This window comes from Rutilus rutilus, assembly GCF_951802725.1.
Source record: "Rutilus rutilus genome assembly, chromosome: 19".
In the NCBI taxonomy this organism is placed as follows: domain Eukaryota; kingdom Metazoa; phylum Chordata; class Actinopteri; order Cypriniformes; family Leuciscidae; genus Rutilus; species Rutilus rutilus.
Window position 1 is genome coordinate 9,829,807 of NC_140232.1, and position 17,096 is coordinate 9,846,902.

The following is a 17,096-nucleotide window of genomic DNA, read 5'->3' on the forward strand; positions in this document are numbered from 1 at the left end:
AGAGCGCCGCAGACACATAGGGCCCTATTTTAACGATCTGAAACGCAAGTATCAAACGCGAAACGCAAGTAACTTTGTGGGCGGATCTCGGGCGCTGTTGCTATTATACCGCCGGTATAAATGACTCTTGCGCCCGACGCAAATCTAAAATGGGTTGATCTGAAGTAGCTTCATTACTCATAGGTGTGGTTTGGGCTGAACGTGAAATAAACCAATCAGAGCGACATCTCACATTCCCTTTAAGAGCAGGCGCGCTTGTTCCATGGCGGGTTGCTATTATAACGGCGGATTTGCCAGACGCGTGCCAGGAGCGGTTCACAGCCGAGGAGACCGACGTTCTCGTCAGGGCCGTAAAACACAGAGAAGTGACATTGTTTGGGGATGGGAGAAACACACCCAAATTAGCTTCGGTTAAACAGGCGTATAATAATTTGGGTAAATGTGTAAGCTAGATTTATGCCTATTTTTTCACATCTTCATGGACACAACAATGATTTCCCTCGTGTGTTAATATTTTCCTTGTAATAATGTATGGTTTTCTAAAAATGAGAACAACTGCATCTGTGTGTATATGAGATAAGCAAAGTGTATGCGCGTTGTGCACACGCTACATTGGTTATGGCCAAGCATGCGCCCTTAAAATAGCATATGAATAACATGCGCAACGCGCCACTGACTTTAGACTAGGTTTTTTCTGGTCAGTGGCAGAATTGTTTTCTAAACCTGCAAAATAGCGCCAGAACACGCCTCCTCTTTGCGCTGAACCGCCCCCAGGAGCGCAGAGCTAACGATATCAAATTCCCGAAGGACTGGCCGAGATAATACTGTTCTCGGCAGGTACATGGGCTTTAGTTCAAACAGCCGTTATGTTTATGTACAGTATTAATCGCATATTTGTGGTCTAAACAACTACATTCTCACCTAAAACCTATAACTAGAATATTGCAGGCTTGAAAAGGCTCTTAGCTAATCAGAATAGGACCTAACAAACTTATTTTAATTTAAAAATAATGCAGTTTAGAATCAATAGATGGGAGTCCACACCACATGACAATGTTGTGAGGACATTTCAAGCTATTACAATATTTTGACACACTATGTCCGATAGTTAGGCTCCTATATAAATGTAACTAAACTTAAATATCTCCACATAAACAAATGTAAGTAATAGCAGGAGATCAAGGCAAGTTCTCCCTCATCTTAACTTGTGCTTGAAAATGCTTGCTTCTTGTTAGGGTTCTGATTAGCAAGATTTTCAAGGATGAAAAAAGATTGGCCAGTTAGAAAGTTTTTTTTTGTAGAAAGATTCATGTAGATCCATGATAAGATTTTAAAAATAGACTGTAATTTAATGATCTAATTAGATAATGTTAGTTTAACTTTAATTTTTATCCACATTGTTTATTTTGTTAATATTCAACACAATTTGAATAGCCAAGTTTGTTAATGGAAAATAATGTTCTTTTGGCTGTTCTGCCAAATGGTGAAAATTTAAGAGGAAACATCTTCGCTTTTAAAGACAGTATGATGACGTCATGTCAGTGTCCCATAATACAGTTTATGTTATGTCTGTGAGAGTCTATGCAAGTGCCAGGCACTAAAAATCCCAGACCAAACCAGAGAGCCAGTTCCTGCACGCAGCGCAGGCTATGTGTTAAAAAATTCTTTGCATACACATATGGAGCCCATCAGCCTCATTGAAATATTCCTGTAAAGATATGAGAAACAAATACACAAAATTACTTAAACATATTGAATTGTGAATTGCAAAAACACAATTGACTAGTTGTTTGTTGTTGAATGAGCTGACCAATTTTTATATTGAATGTTTATTACTCAAGTAAAATACTGTATCTACATAATGCAATGGCCAGCCAATGCATGTATGTGGATAAGTCTCTAGAAAATCAGCTGTTGAGGCATAGTGGTTAATGCTCATGGCTGGCAACTAGCAAGTTGATGGTTTGAGCATGATCCATCACTGTTTTTCCAGGGATTTACTTGCATGATATATTCAGGCATTTGTTCTGTCTGCATCTCTCTCAGATTGATGCATTCCAGCATATGCAGCACTTTGTGCAGGGGATGCAACAGCAAGCACAACACGCCATCGCAGCCGATGACCAGCAGCACAAACTGGAGCTGCACAAACTAATGGCACGGTAAGTACAACTCACACCCATATCTTAAACCTTTTTTAAACATTCAAAACGTATTTAATAGCAAATATAACTTAATCAAAACTTTTAAATTATTTGTTAATATTAGTCTATTCTTGTAACTGAATTCTAATTAAACTATTTTGATTTTGAGATTATTGTATAAAATAATCTTCCTGCTGATCGCTCACTCATCACACACGCATCAATTAGATTAAAACTAAATTGTATATGTAGCCTAAAAATATGAACTGTTATATGGATTAGGGATACAGTATCATGTGGTTCCCTACATTATTACAGAAAAATGTCATGTGATTACTGCACTCTGCACTGGAGCAGCTCTAAATGTGAGCTGTAGATGAAATACGACAGAAACTCATTCAATACATATTAACAGGCATAATTAAGCATGAAAATAACTGAGGGAAATATCTATTTGTTAAACGTATTAAGCCAACTAATATGATTCATATTCTTTTGGTTTTTCTACCCAATATTTTAAAAAATATATATATACATTTTTGCAATTTTTGCTTTATTGAATGAAATGTATGTTTTTAATGTCTGCATTTCTACTTATTCAGTAGCATGGGCATTTCTACTTATTCAGTAGCATGGTTGCTAAGCTAATGTCACAAAAAATTGGGTATAATATTCAATTATTGATTCTTCTAACTACTGTGTGAAATATAAGTACATTTGTAGTTGATTTCAGCCCACATTTTTCAAATGGATGGTGGATAGCTCTCTACAGAATTTGACAATAAATATGAAAAGGACCTTAAGATAAATGCTTAAGATAAATAAAGTTTTGAGCTGCAGATCATATCTTCAAACTAATTTGAAATTTACATTAATTTGAAGTCATACACACACACACACACACACACACACACACACATACAGAACAAATATAATGATCGCATGCCTTACGACAGCAAACCTTTTTACACTATTTTTTACTCAAACTTCTCTTCTCTTAACAGTCTGAGGGAATGGTTTGCAAAACATTTTCCCCTTTTGACACCTGTGTGTTGTTCTGTGTCACTTACTTTCAATGAAGATTCAGGATCGACTTTGCTGTAAAAACCTCAAGATACATTTTCATTTTTCTAAAATAAATGTAAATATTTCCCAGATACATTTCAATTTGATTACTAATCATCCACATTGGTCATTGGACCCTGGTGATTGCCGCTTGCGGCTGAATTTTAATTTGTATCTTTGGTCTACTGTATTTATTTGTGCTATTGCTTGTAATTTGTTATTTTGTTCTTTTTAGTAAGTAAGTTTATTACTTACCGTTTACTTAGTTGGGCTAGTAGTTTTTGTTGTAGTTTGTCAGGTTTTCTGGACTGAAGGACACAAGAGCTGACAGATGTTTAATTAGACTTTATCGATAACGTTCAAAATCGAAACAGCACAAGCTTCCTGCCTCCAAGCCAACACAAGGAGTGTAGGCAAAAGAGAGAACAGCCAGGCGAGGGTCAACCCAGATCTCCGTTCGAACAAGCAGGCAAACAGATCAGAGCCTGAGATCAGTCAATATAGAATCACAGGCGAGTGCAAGTCAGAAAGTTAGACAGTCCAGAGAAGCGAGCAATACCGGTTGGCCAGTTGCATAAACTGTTAAGACTACTCTTACAAGTTAGTCATCCAATTTTATTCTCTAAGACTGTTAATAACTTTTTAAAGTCAGTAACATAAAAATGTAGATTGGTCTAATTTGACACCGAACAGTAAGACTGATTACCCCTAACTAACTTCTAGTTGATCATACTAGTTCTTAAGACACAGTCTTAACACAATGGCTATGTTTATGCAACTGGCCCAGGGCCTAGGAAGGGGATCCAGAACCAGGAACATTATATTTGGCAGTCCGAGACCGGTGTGTTCTGTGAAATGTGAGCAAAACCAAAAACTAGAATGACAGACTAGATCGTCAGACTTTTCAAGGCTAGGAAAGTACGTGTGAAACGTGAGAGCACAGAGCTCACTGGCAAAGAAACAAGGGCCCGTTTACACCTGTTCACTTCATGCATTTCTACTGATCGGATAGCTATCTGATTTGTTAATACGGTTCCATTCACACTTGGCTACATAAATGGGTCTCTGCAAAACAAGCAATACCGATTGGCCAGTTGCATAAACTGTTAAGACTAGTCTTACAAGTTATTGAGAACAAGCGCGCTCAACTCCCAAATCGTTTATGGGTGCGAGTAATAAAGAAGTTATCAAAAATAAAAATGAAAAACCGCACTCTCAAAGTATACTTTCATAGATTTATTATTACCATGTCCACACAGACGCGTTTCGGCCTAAGCGGCTTAGGCCGAAACGTTTCTGTGTGGACATGGTAACAATAAATCTATGAAAGTATACTTTGAGAGTGCGGTTTTTCATTTTTATTAGTCTTACAAGTTAGTCATCCAACATTTTTTTATAAGTCCAACCTTTAAATCCCTTGCTATATGCAAATTTATCAAAGTTCACGTCAACAAAAGAAAAATCCATATTTAAAACTTTATAAACTATAATCACTGGCTTCCGGCAATGGCCGTACACGTTCACAATGTGAGAATAGACTTCTCTTGCGGAAACCATGTAACTCTCTCGTGAACGTGCGTACGGCCATTGGGCATTATTCAATGCCTTTACAAAGCTGGGAAGAGCCAGGATATTATAATATAACTCCAATTGTGTTCGGTTGAAAGAAGAAAGTCATATACACCTAGAATGACTTGAGGGTGAGTAAATTATGGGATAATTTTCATTTTTGGCTGAACTATTCCTTTAATGCAGTGACATTCATTGCTTTCTCAGATCAGCTTGGGCTGAATTATCACTTTGAAAATGTATTCTTCCATTGATTTCTGAAGATGTTCTGAAAACTACTACTTCTGTCTTTGAAAAGCTCCATAATTTTAATACTTATTTTAAGTGGTGTTTTGGGTGTTTAACTTGGTGACTACAACACATACACATCACCACATCGGTAACGAGTGAGTCACTTTATTTTAAATCGGAAGTAAATCTCAAAGCACAGTGCAAGTAGTCAATTCAGGGCTGAACAAATAAATTGCTTAAAAACAGTTGATGTGCTTTAAACTCTGAGGAAGTTTCCTGGCAGTCTGGGCTCCTTGCCTACATAGCCATCAAATTCTGTCCAGTTAAAGCAGTGCCAGGTCAGACACCCTACCACGAAAAAAACACCTAATGTATGAATGAAGCCTTATACTTTTAGTAGGATGCTGTCCCTGCTTTCATGGTTTATTTAGGTGAGATTATTTGTGTAGTGGTAGGGGGAAATACACAAGACATTTTCCACATTTTTCTAATGTGTTTCTCCTCTGTGCAGGTGTTTTCTGAAGCTGGGGGAGTGGCAGCTCAGCCTTCAGGGTATCAATGAGAGTACCATCCCTAAAGTGTTACAATATTACAGTCACTCAACGGAACATGATCGCAATTGGTACAAGGTACGTCAACCTTACAAACTTTAAATGTATGTGGATAAATCTCATGAAACCTTTCAAGAACATGTCCACGTTGTCACCCAAAAATCAGATTCTCATTGATCCTCATTAGATGTTTATGATATCATGACAAATAAAACAGTCTGGGACCACAAATACAAATTCAATAACAATGTAGGACTTAGCAATTTTAGGAAACATTTAAAACAATGAAAATAATTATTAAGTAGTAATTGTATGGACATTGTCAGTCGGTTTTTGCTTGGTCAGTGAAAATAGCAACAAACAAAAAAACAAAGCAGGATTTTACCTTAATGCATCCCTGAGCAGCACAGTAGTGTGTTTGTCTTCTGATTGAATCAGTGTTTTTGAGCAATTAGGGTGAAGACACGTGAGAAAACATTTTCACACTCGAAGAGGTCAGTACACCTGTTTGGGAATAAAAAAAAAAAAAGTATGCATTTTAGACACCCCAGTCTGTAGGACAGTATGTTTTTCCTCTTTTGTAGGAGTGGTCGGTATTGACCAAAATATTATATCACAATATAAGTACCGGTAGTTCTATTTGTTTCTATTGTAGTTTCTACGTTTTTACAATACCAAAATTTTAGCTTAAATTTCACTATCCTCGAGACCACATCAAAAACTGATACTTGCCTTTTATTTCAGTTAATGTTTTTTTTTTTTTTTTTTTTAGTAACAAGTTTGTTTGTTTTTAATGGTTTTTATTTTAGCTAACTTTTTCATTAAAGGTGGGATATGTGATTTGCAAAAACGGCTGGCAGATTTTGAAAATACACAACTCAAATGGTCCTACCTTCTTTCCTTTGACTCCACCCATTCGAAGAACATGGACATGGATGGGGGAGGGGGGTATGGTACGACCGTTTGATTGATGCACTTACTGTCTAATGATTCTAGGTGGTCTTGGAAATGATTGGCTGGAGTTTTCCGAGTCCCGCCCGTTCAGTGGCTGTAAGTGGGTTAGGAATAGGATTTCAAGTGATTTTGAAAAAATGGGCAAAAAAGAGAATCACATAACCCACCTTTAAAGGCTTCAGGGACTTAAAAAAAAACAAAAAAAAAAACTTTTTTTCTAACAATATAAAATTCAGCTGGGAAAAAATTATGGGATAAAAAATGGGAATGAATTCAATCAGTTCACTCCGAGCAGAATCAGTATTTTAACGTTTCTGTTTGATTAGAAGAAATACGGTTAATAATGTTATTTATTTATTTTGAATTTTGCCTCTACTTTATACCAGAGCTTAAATTGATCTTTATACAAAAGCCCTATTCGCACGGGATAAGTATTACCTGGTGACCTCTAGTCATTTATAATAATTGCGGAGGTTGTCTGTGATCTTAATCCCGTACGAATCGGCCATGTCTGTAATTTGTAGAGTAAAAATTCCCCCGCAAATGACCTACCATATTTCGCCGAACACCGAGGTCCTGTGATAATATTAGTCCCATGCGAATCGGCATCTCTGTGCGGGGGGGTGTACATAATTTTTTCAAGGTTTTTGTTTCCTGTGCGCTTTTTTATCCATCTTTTGCAAAGAATGGAGGCTACGTTGGAGTGTTTTGATAGTATTTTGGGTGCTGGGTCATATCGCTATACACCATACGATACAACTATACAATTTGCAGAAAGAGAAAGCTGAAAACCATCAGAAGGATGGAGGATGGAGATGGATGACATGTATAGCAGCATGCAGTAAGGAACATTCTTCTGTTTATGATATATCATACAGCTAGACCTATAATAACGACAAGACATTTCCAAGCAATAGCCTATTGACATCATATCCGGGAGATAAGTCAGTAAATTCAAGTAAAATCACAGGCTTCGCTTATCCCGTGCGAATGCGCCACACGAAATTCAGATGTGGGTGGGTAATTTCTAAATCACACGAGGTCCCCAGATAATACTAATCCAGTGCGAATAGGGCTTAAGAGCTTGTGACTAAACCTCGTAACTCCAGCGGATCCTCAAACTGTCGGCAAAACCTCATACAGTAGCTCCATCCGCCCCAATCGTGAATTAAGTCCTGCACGTATTTTAGAGACTGTTTCTGCTTGTTTGCAGTGTTTTCTTTATTCAAAACACAATGTGTGTAAAAACTAATGTTTTATGTATTTGAGGAGCGGAGAACAATGCCTTAGTCTGGTATTTGCTGTCTAGTTATAGCCAATTGTTACGACCACTTGGCTCATACAGTGATCGCAACATGAAAGGGGAGACCACACCGATCGCTACATTTAACAAAGAGTGTTTATTTAACAACAAATAGAAGTGTATCAGTAAATGTAATGATTAACCAAAAGTGTAGTGTTCGTCAGTAGAATGAAACGGGTGGTGAGAGGAGGTAAGTGCGACAAGCGAGGCAGCCACCAGCCGCACGGACCGACGGCCCGAAGAGGAGAGAGAACACGAGACCCCGGAAGGCCTCTTTTAACAGGTCATCCATTAACCTTCACGGCCAGCCTACAGCTCCAACTGTAGGACTAAAACAGACAGACAGACAGCAACCATAAAACACAGACAAACAACAAGCTGCCCAGCAGCACGGCAAAGCCGGTCCTGACACAATACATGTAACACTTCATCTTTCATAACAAGCTTTTTGCCGAATATATTAAACGACAGTAAAAACGGACCGCCCACATAGCTACAATAACCTTTGTAACCTGAAAGTTGATTAAAACATTTACAGCCTCAGATCATGTGGCTGTCTAATGATGGACAAAACACAAATCTCTGACATTCGCTGGTGAAAAACCTTGTAACTCCCATTTGAGCTTGATTTTGGAAAAATGCTGATAATATAACGACACGTGTCTGACCACACATAAAGCCACAATACTAACTTTGACAACAAGGTGTTTAATCGTAAAAAAAATAATAATTCTGTTTAACACTAACCTGCAATTTCCAAGCTGGATATAACCTGCCATGCTAACATATACTCAGATAAACTCCTGCGATCCAACTGCTAATGCCAGCACATTGCCTTTCGAAATAACATAGGATGACTTGACAGCAAAGCACGGGCATTTCACTCACGTTGGATGTGTCAACGTTACATTTGCATAGGTCTTACTATTTGAATTTATGATTGGTTGACTAACAAATTAAAATCTTAAGCAGAACAATAAAACAACGTTATTAACTGGTTAATGGCAATTTCAAATCAGGGTTTCCATTCAGAACATTTAAACTTGATTTTGTTTTCATTTTTGTTTATGTTCCTGTTAAAATTTTATTTGTTTTTGTTTTTCTTTCCTTGAACTGGTTCGAGCCCTGCTTTAAAGATTAACTGGTTCATGAACACATCAAAGCGAATAGGGCATTGCAATGCAACACACTGCAATAGATGCTTCATTGAATGCTTCATTTGACTTTTCTTGAAAGTAGCTACATTTACCTATTGAGACATGCCATCAGACATGCCATAAGAGCTATATATGTGATATTTTAGTTGGAGGAGGTCAAGGGGGCGTTTGCAAAATATGCTTTATTTTTGTACTTCCGTTAGCTGCCATTAGTGTCATAGAAACTTCACACCTCACCTTTAATATATCAAATCATGAGAAAAAGTCTGATACTTGCACATCTTGCCTGTTTGAAAAAGAATCCTGATGCCATTTGTTGGGGCTCCAGTGGATCTTTAGTGACGTTGTATTGGTGAGAGAGAACCTGGTTGATACAGAAGATCTTGGATCATCAAGGCTGGAGTCTGGCACAAACTTAAGTGTCATTCGAAGACTTTTAGCTCAGCATCCTCATCTTCACATTCTAGCAGGGTGTGTTGCATACAAAGTTTGATTGTTACAATGAGAGTCGAATATTCAATTGCCAGCAAGCAGTTTATTGACAAACGAGTTGAACTGATGGAAACACTCAAAAACACCACGATTAGCAGGCGGGCGACCTGGAAGCAGATATACAGGAGAGGATGAGTGATATGAATAGTCCTTGAGCGGATGTCAAACGGTAACTGGAAGAAGAGGACTCCAACAATCTCCAGAAGTCTGGGAACACAGACGAGATCTAGGAATTATCTCTGCAAGGAAACCAGGCACTGGAACTGGGTAAGAGAGCACAAACAGGAATGACGAACCGACACCATGCAATAATCACTCCCGCTAAATATAGGCAGCTAACAAACAGAATTAACTAGCTGCAGCTGCGGGCTGATTAAATGATCAGCTGGTTTCTAAGCAACAAGCAAGCAACACACACACAGATCCCCCACCCCCAAACATATCAATAGATACACAAAATCAGACACTGTGACAGACCCTCTAAGGAGCGGCTACCAGACACTCAAAAAAAAAAAAAAAAAAACAAGAGTCCAGGAGGGAGGTGGACGGTGGAAGGTCAGGGGGAGGGATGGGGGGCCAGGTCCATGGAGAGGAATAGGAAACGGGATAGATGGCTTAACAGGTGGCCCGGGTGGAGCAGGCAGACCCCTCGGCCGGCCACAGTGGAAACCACCCTTCAGGTGGCCATGGTGGAGATGACCAGGTTTAGACGATCCTTCAGGTGGCCATGGTGGAGACGACCAGGGCGGTGCAAGGCTGTGCAGGCGACCAGGACGGGGCAGGCCCTTCGGGCGACCATGGCACAGGAACAGACACCGGTTCAGGAACAAACACAGACACCGGCTCAGGAACAGACACCAGCTCAAGAACAGGAACAGACACCAGCTCAGGAACAGGAACAAACACCGGCTCAGGAACAGGTTCGAACACCGGCTCGACGGCAGCCATCTTGTCCGGAAACACTGGTTCGGTGGTGGCCATCTTGTCCGGAGACACTGGCTCGGTGACGTCCATCTTGTCCGGAGACACTGGCTCGGCAGCGGCCATCTTGTCCGGAGACACTGGCTCAGTGACGGCCATCTTGTCCGGAGACACTGGCTCGGTGACGTCCATCTTGTCCAGAGACACTGGCTCGGCGGGCGGCCATCTTGTCCGGAGACACTGGCTCGGTGACGGTCATTTTGCCCGGAGACACTGGCTCGGCGGCGGCCATCTTGTTCGTAGACACTGGCTCTGCGGCGGCCATCCTGTACGGAGATACTGGCTCGGCGTCAGCCATCTTGTTCGGAGACACTGGCTCGCCGTCGGCCATCTTGTTCGGAGACACTGGCTCGGCGGTGGCCATCTTGTCCGGAAACACTGGCTCAGTTGCGGCCATCTTGTTCGGAGACACTGACTCGGCGGCGACCATCTTGTCCGGAGACACTGGCTCGGCGGTGGCCATCTTGTCCGGAGACACTGGCTCGGCAGCGGCCATCTTGTCCGGAGACACTGGCTCAGTGACGGCCATCTTGTCCGGAGACACTGGCTCGGTGACGTCCATCTTGTCCAGAGACACTGGCTCGGCGGGCGGCCATCTTGTCCGGAGACACTGGCTCGGTGACGGTCATTTTGCCCGGAGACACTGGCTCGGCGGCGGCCATCTTGTTCGTAGACACTGGCTCGGCGGCGGCCATCCTGTACGGAGATACTGGCTCGGCGTCAGCCATCTTGTTCGGAGACACTGGCTCGCCGTCGGCCATCTTGTTCGGAGACACTGGCTCGGCGGTGGCCATCTTGTCCGGAAACACTGGCTCAGTTGCGGCCATCTTGTTCGGAGACACTGACTCGGCGGCGACCATCTTGTCCGGAGACACTGGCTCGGCGGTGGCCATCTTGTCCGGAGACACTGGCTCGGCAGACGTGACGTGAACAGTCTTTGGATCGGCAGAACTCATATGCTTCCTCCATGCATGCACAACAACCAATGCATAGAAAGTGAAGACAGCCCTCTTGGCCATGGCAGGACTGATGGTGGACAGCTCTGGACCAACAGACATGACGTGAACAGTCTCTGGATCGGCAGACGTGACGTGAAGAGTCTCTGGATCGGCAGACATGACGTGAACAGTCTCTGGATCGGCAGACGTGACCTGAACAGTCTCTGGGATCGGCAGACGTGACCTGAACAGTCTCTGGATCGGCAGACGTGACCTGAACAGTCTCTGGATCGGCAGACGTGACGACCTCCATGTCTTGAGGGACGGTGGACGCCCGCTTCCTCCTTCGTCTACGAGAGCGAGGCGGCGCTGCAGCCTCCTCGGTCCTTCGCGCACACATGGCAAAATACTCAAACAAGGAAATATGAGACCCTGAATCTCCTCCAGGTGGAAAAACCTCACTCCGCGGTATCCACATGTTGGTCAGTTCGTTCTGCAATTCCGCCGTGCTTGCTGGATCTAATGATGGGTTGGTTCGTTCTGTCACAATGAGAGTCGAAGATCCAATTGCAAGCAAGCAGTTTATTGACAAACGGGTTGAACTGATGGAAACACTCAAAAACACCACGATTAGCAGGCGGGTGACCTGGAAGCAGATATACAGGAGAGGATGAGTGATATGAATAGTCCTTGAGCGGATGTCAAACGGTAACTGGAAGATGAGGACTCCAACGATCTCCAGAAGTCTGGGAACACAGACGAGATCTAGGAATTATCTCCGCAAGGAAACCAGGCACTGGAACTGGGTAAGAGAGCACAAACAGGAATGACAAACCGACACCATGCAATAATCACTCCCGCTAGATATAGGCAGCTAACAAACAGAATTAACTAGCTGCAGCTGCGGGCTGATTAAGTGATCAGCTGGTTTCTAAGCAACAAACAAGCAACACACACACAGATCCCACACCCACAAACATATCAATAGATACACAAAATACAGCATACAGGAAATTAAAATTGCATCACAAAGATACCAAACATTCTATACATGTGATCTTGGTTAACTACAGTATGCTATTCTAAAACATTAATTGAAAAGAGTTTGAATTAATATAGGCAAAACAATATAAAAGGAAAATCAAAAATATGAAATACTTAAAATAACCTAGTTACACAAGGGCACACCCCCCTCAACTAATACTTGATTTAATTACTTTTTAATACAGCTGACAATCTTTTTGAATAAGAGTCTATCAACTCATCCCACTTTGATTTGTTCATTTATTTCCCACTCCTTGCAAAAGAGCTTCAAATCATATTGCGGGGGGGATCTCCTGTGTACATGACTTTTCAAGTCATTTACCAAGGTTTTTTTTTTATTGGATACAGATTGCTGTTGTTTATCCTGTAATCTTTTTTGCAGTTGACCTTTTTTTTTTTTTTTTTACTATCACATGGACTGAAAAAATAGCAAGCTAACAACTAAACTGTTCAGTTGTGTGTATGTTCTGTTCTGTTTAGTTATGTATATTTGGATCTGTGATGTTGTTTTCAATTTTGTCAAAACCTGAGATAAAAGATATTGCCTCTGCAGGCTTGGCACGCTTGGGCAGTAATGAACTTTGAAGCCGTGCTTCACTACAAGCACCAGAACCAGGGCCGGGATGAAAAGAAAAAACTACGACACGCAAGTGGTGCCAGTGCCAACAGCGAAGCCAGTAACAGTGACAGTGAAGCAGACAGCACAGAGCACAGTCCTGTACCCTCCCCTGGACAGAAGAAAGTCAATGAGGTGAGGAACAAACCAAAGCCAGACATCAAACACTGAAGTATTATTTGCTTGTGTGCAAAGCTTCTCCAATATTCACCTTTACTGTATTTCCAAATAACTTGTAAACAATTTTCTAAAACAAGTTCTGGCATGACAACTCTTGGGAGATTGGTATGGTAATAAGAGATTGGCATGGTAAGGGATATGGCAATGTTAATGTTTTTGGTCTTGGTGGAATAGATCTGCTACGCTGCTGCTGCTGCAGATACATTCACAGACATTGCTGTAAGCATATAAGACATGTTGCTGCACATGCAACATACATGAATTAACCCCCGTAGCAGATTTATACAGGTGGAGCTGGGAAGGTGGAGGGAAAGCTTGCTGAAAAGCTTGTACTGCTACCAGCAACACTACCAGTATTTGTTTGAATGTTGGGCCGCTGATGCAGCAACAACCAATCAGCTTGGCTATGTAGATAATGACGTGATCGCTGCCAAATGAGTAAGACCTATCAGCCTGCGCCATCTAGGGTTGCCAGAACTAGGTTATAAACAAGTTTAAACAATAAAATGGATTGGGATCTTTCATCTTCTTATGTGTTTTTCATGCCATATGAACAAATCTAGAGACTGTTGCTATTAACAAGGTATCAACAGTTTAAAACCCGGAATTGCATGGAAAGTAAAATAATGTTTATCAGACATTTTGGCAAATAAACCAGTAGCTCCTTACTGCAGTACACAAGATCCAGGGGGAGGAGCTGAATTTTGATTGGAGTGTTGCCACAAGACACGTCATACTTACTCGTGCTGTTGCGCTACCGTTTCCACATTGAGTTATAAACTAAAGTAAGTTATTCTTTTGAAAAAAAAAAAATATATATATTTTTTAACTAAATTGATTTAATAACATTTTAAATGGTTAGTTACAAACACTTTAGTTTGTACATTGTGTGAATGTGCACCTATAATTATGTACAGTGGTGGACAATAACCAAGTATTTTATTAGAATATTTTCATTTGGAGAAATGTCTGCTTTTACTCCAAAACATTATAACAAAAATAAATACATAAATAATTACCTTTCACCTTCCCTGAAAAGCCAATAGTTCCTTGTTACATGTAAGAATAAAAAATTCTTAAAAAGAAGTGTATTCTTTGATTGGCTGACTTCAAATACTTAAGTAGATTAATAAGTAGGCACTATTAGAGTAATATTGCATATTATTATAAAGCTGTATGTGACTAAAGAAGTATAGCAGCACTATCAGGTCTTCTGCAATTTTATACTTATAAATGACTTCACAAGGGCATTTGACTTAATTTATATAACATAATAAGTGCTTACATTTACGTAAATGCATGCAAAATGCATTACCAGCACAATGAAATAGAAAATAAACATTTATTAACACAAGGTAAAACAGACACTGAATACAGTAGGGAAACTTTGAACGCGAAACATAAGGAAAACGACATTGAGAGCACATTGTAAGCACACTGACTAATCACTAATAACACACCAACATTAGAGGGAAACCACAGGACATTCAAAATGAGAACTTACACATAGAATGAAATGATAAATCACTCATTCATCCTTTCACACTGCCCTGCACTACATCATGCACACAACACACTCAAATGTTGCAACTTCACAAATATGCTTAATCTAGTAGAGCAAAGTATAAAAAGTGGGAGGAGTTGGATCTGGATCCAACCTCGCCCCCTGGATCTCGTGTTCTGCAGTGAGGACCATCTCAAATAAACAGCAAATGCATTGACATTCAGTCCCAAGAGCTTGAAGTCAGAAACATGAAGTTAGCACATGCACTTAAAAGTGTATGCGAAAGAAATTACATGGATTTACATATGAAACTATTTTTATTTATGTTGGCTTTCATGTAGTTATGGTTGAATTCTATGATTTTTATGTTTCAGGATTTGTCCAAGACTCTCCTTCTGTACACAGTACCTGCAGTGCAAGGATTCTTCAGATCTATCTCACTCTCACGTGGAAATAACTTACAGGACACTCTGAGGTAAGTCAGCACTTAGTAGTCTAGGCAACACTATAGTACTGTATGTATATTTCTGAGTCTGTTTAGAGGCTGCAATATTGTTTTAAATTGTGCTGAAACACTACATTTTCACTTAGACCAGGGGCGCCCAATCTTGTTCCTGGAAATCTACCTTCCTGCACAGTTCAGCTCCAGCACTGATCAAACACAACTGAACCAGCTATTTAAGAGTGTGTTCACACTTGTAGTTCAGTTCTCTTGGTTCGTTTGGGCAGATTTATATATTTCGCCACAAAACTTACCGAACATCCAAAACAATGATGTGTGCTGGGCTAAATGCACTCATTGTATGTGCATAGCCTGCATATGATGGTATTTTGACCGGCTGAGAACTTGTGAAGAGCTTATAAAATGTGTAAAGGAATGTGTAAAACATATTTAAAGTACCTTTTAATTAAAAAGTTAAAATTAGAAATAATTTTATATTTAAATACTGAATTAAAATTTTGGACTGTAAAGATGGATTTTGTTGATAATGATTTCATTTCATTGGTCACAGCCTTGTACTGTGTTATTATTCTAATTGAATTGAATTTGAATGTTAGAATTTGACATAAAAGGTGACACATGCATCTAATAAGTTTAGAAAGAAATGACCTTATATAGGTAAAAATGCCCCTTAATAAAAATAAGGGGCTTAATAAAAAAAAAAAAAGTTAATTTCTGTCACTGCTGTGAACTGACCACCGCATAGAATATGAATAATGTGAATGTTTTTGTGTCAGCTGTCCACAATGTCTTCTGATGGAGTCTAAATCCTGACAGCAAAAAGAGCTCATTGAGCAGACACAACTTTTTCTAGAATATTTTATACAGAAATGGGATGGAATTTAAAATGGGTGTATAATTAACAAGGATTAAGTTATAGTTTCTTGATGAGTGGTTAAAGTAACCATTAAATCAACTAGGACAATTCTTATGCCCTCATAATCTTTAATCAAAATGACTTCCCCTTCCCTCCAGCAACCTGTCACTCACATGAGATCACAGCAGTGGCAGATGACAAAGATTTCAATGTTCCAGTCCATTCCCAATGAACAAAATCAAGTTCCACCTTATATTTTTTCTCATTTCAGAAGCCATTTTACTTGGATATACATTACAATAGGGAAGAAAAGACAAACGCAACTTCCTTTTTCATGCCAATTTAAATGACTGCCAGCATGAATGTTCTCGGAACATGTCCTAAGAATACAGTTCATAGTATTGAGAATTGAGAAGAGTTCTAAAACTATAGGAAGCACGTTTTTTTAGTAGTTTAGTGGGCATTTTGATGCTGTAAAAAAATTTGTTGGTTCTTCTTGTCCTATAGCAGTGAAAGAATGAAGCTGCACTTGTGGGATGATATGAGATGCTTTCTCTGAAATGCAGCAATAGATACTTCTGTACAGCACCAAACAAAAAACAATTTAAATATATTGAATTCAAATACAATTCATGGAGTAACTTCAGACTGTGTTTGACCATGTCTTTGTTCCTTTACGTTTAGAGTCCTGACTTTATGGTTTGATTATGGCCACTGGCCTGAGGTGAATGAAGCTCTAGTTGAAGGTATTAAGACCATTCAAATAGACACCTGGTTACAGGTAAGGCCATTTCCAGCTTTCTATATATAAGCAGGGTCCTGATTGCAACAAAAAGTTATTTAAAATCGAATTAAAATCTATTACCATTGGCAGCAGCACTTTGTGTTCAAATGTGGTTTTATTAGATTTGATTAGATTTGTAGATCTGCACACATCTAGAAAAATGTACTGAGTTTTATGCTTAAAATAATTAAGATCAATTTGCTAATGAGGTAAGAAAGATAAACTCAATTTATGAAGTCTTATTATTTCTTATTATTATTTTTG

The 17,096-nt window shown here is 39.9% G+C and overlaps 1 protein-coding gene across 1 annotated transcript in view; it reads left to right on the forward strand.

Moving 5' to 3' along the window:
- The window catches only part of mtor (mechanistic target of rapamycin kinase), a 222,836-nt gene that overhangs the window by 147,397 nt on the left and 58,343 nt on the right, over positions 1–17,096 (forward strand). Inside the window, exons 37-41 of the mRNA XM_084388404.1 lie at positions 2,047–2,162; positions 5,521–5,638; positions 12,983–13,180; positions 15,104–15,204; positions 16,733–16,829. Of these exons, the coding sequence (XP_084244530.1) occupies positions 2,047–2,162; positions 5,521–5,638; positions 12,983–13,180; positions 15,104–15,204; positions 16,733–16,829 (630 nt within the window). The remainder of the gene's footprint in view (positions 1–2,046; positions 2,163–5,520; positions 5,639–12,982; positions 13,181–15,103; positions 15,205–16,732; positions 16,830–17,096) is intronic.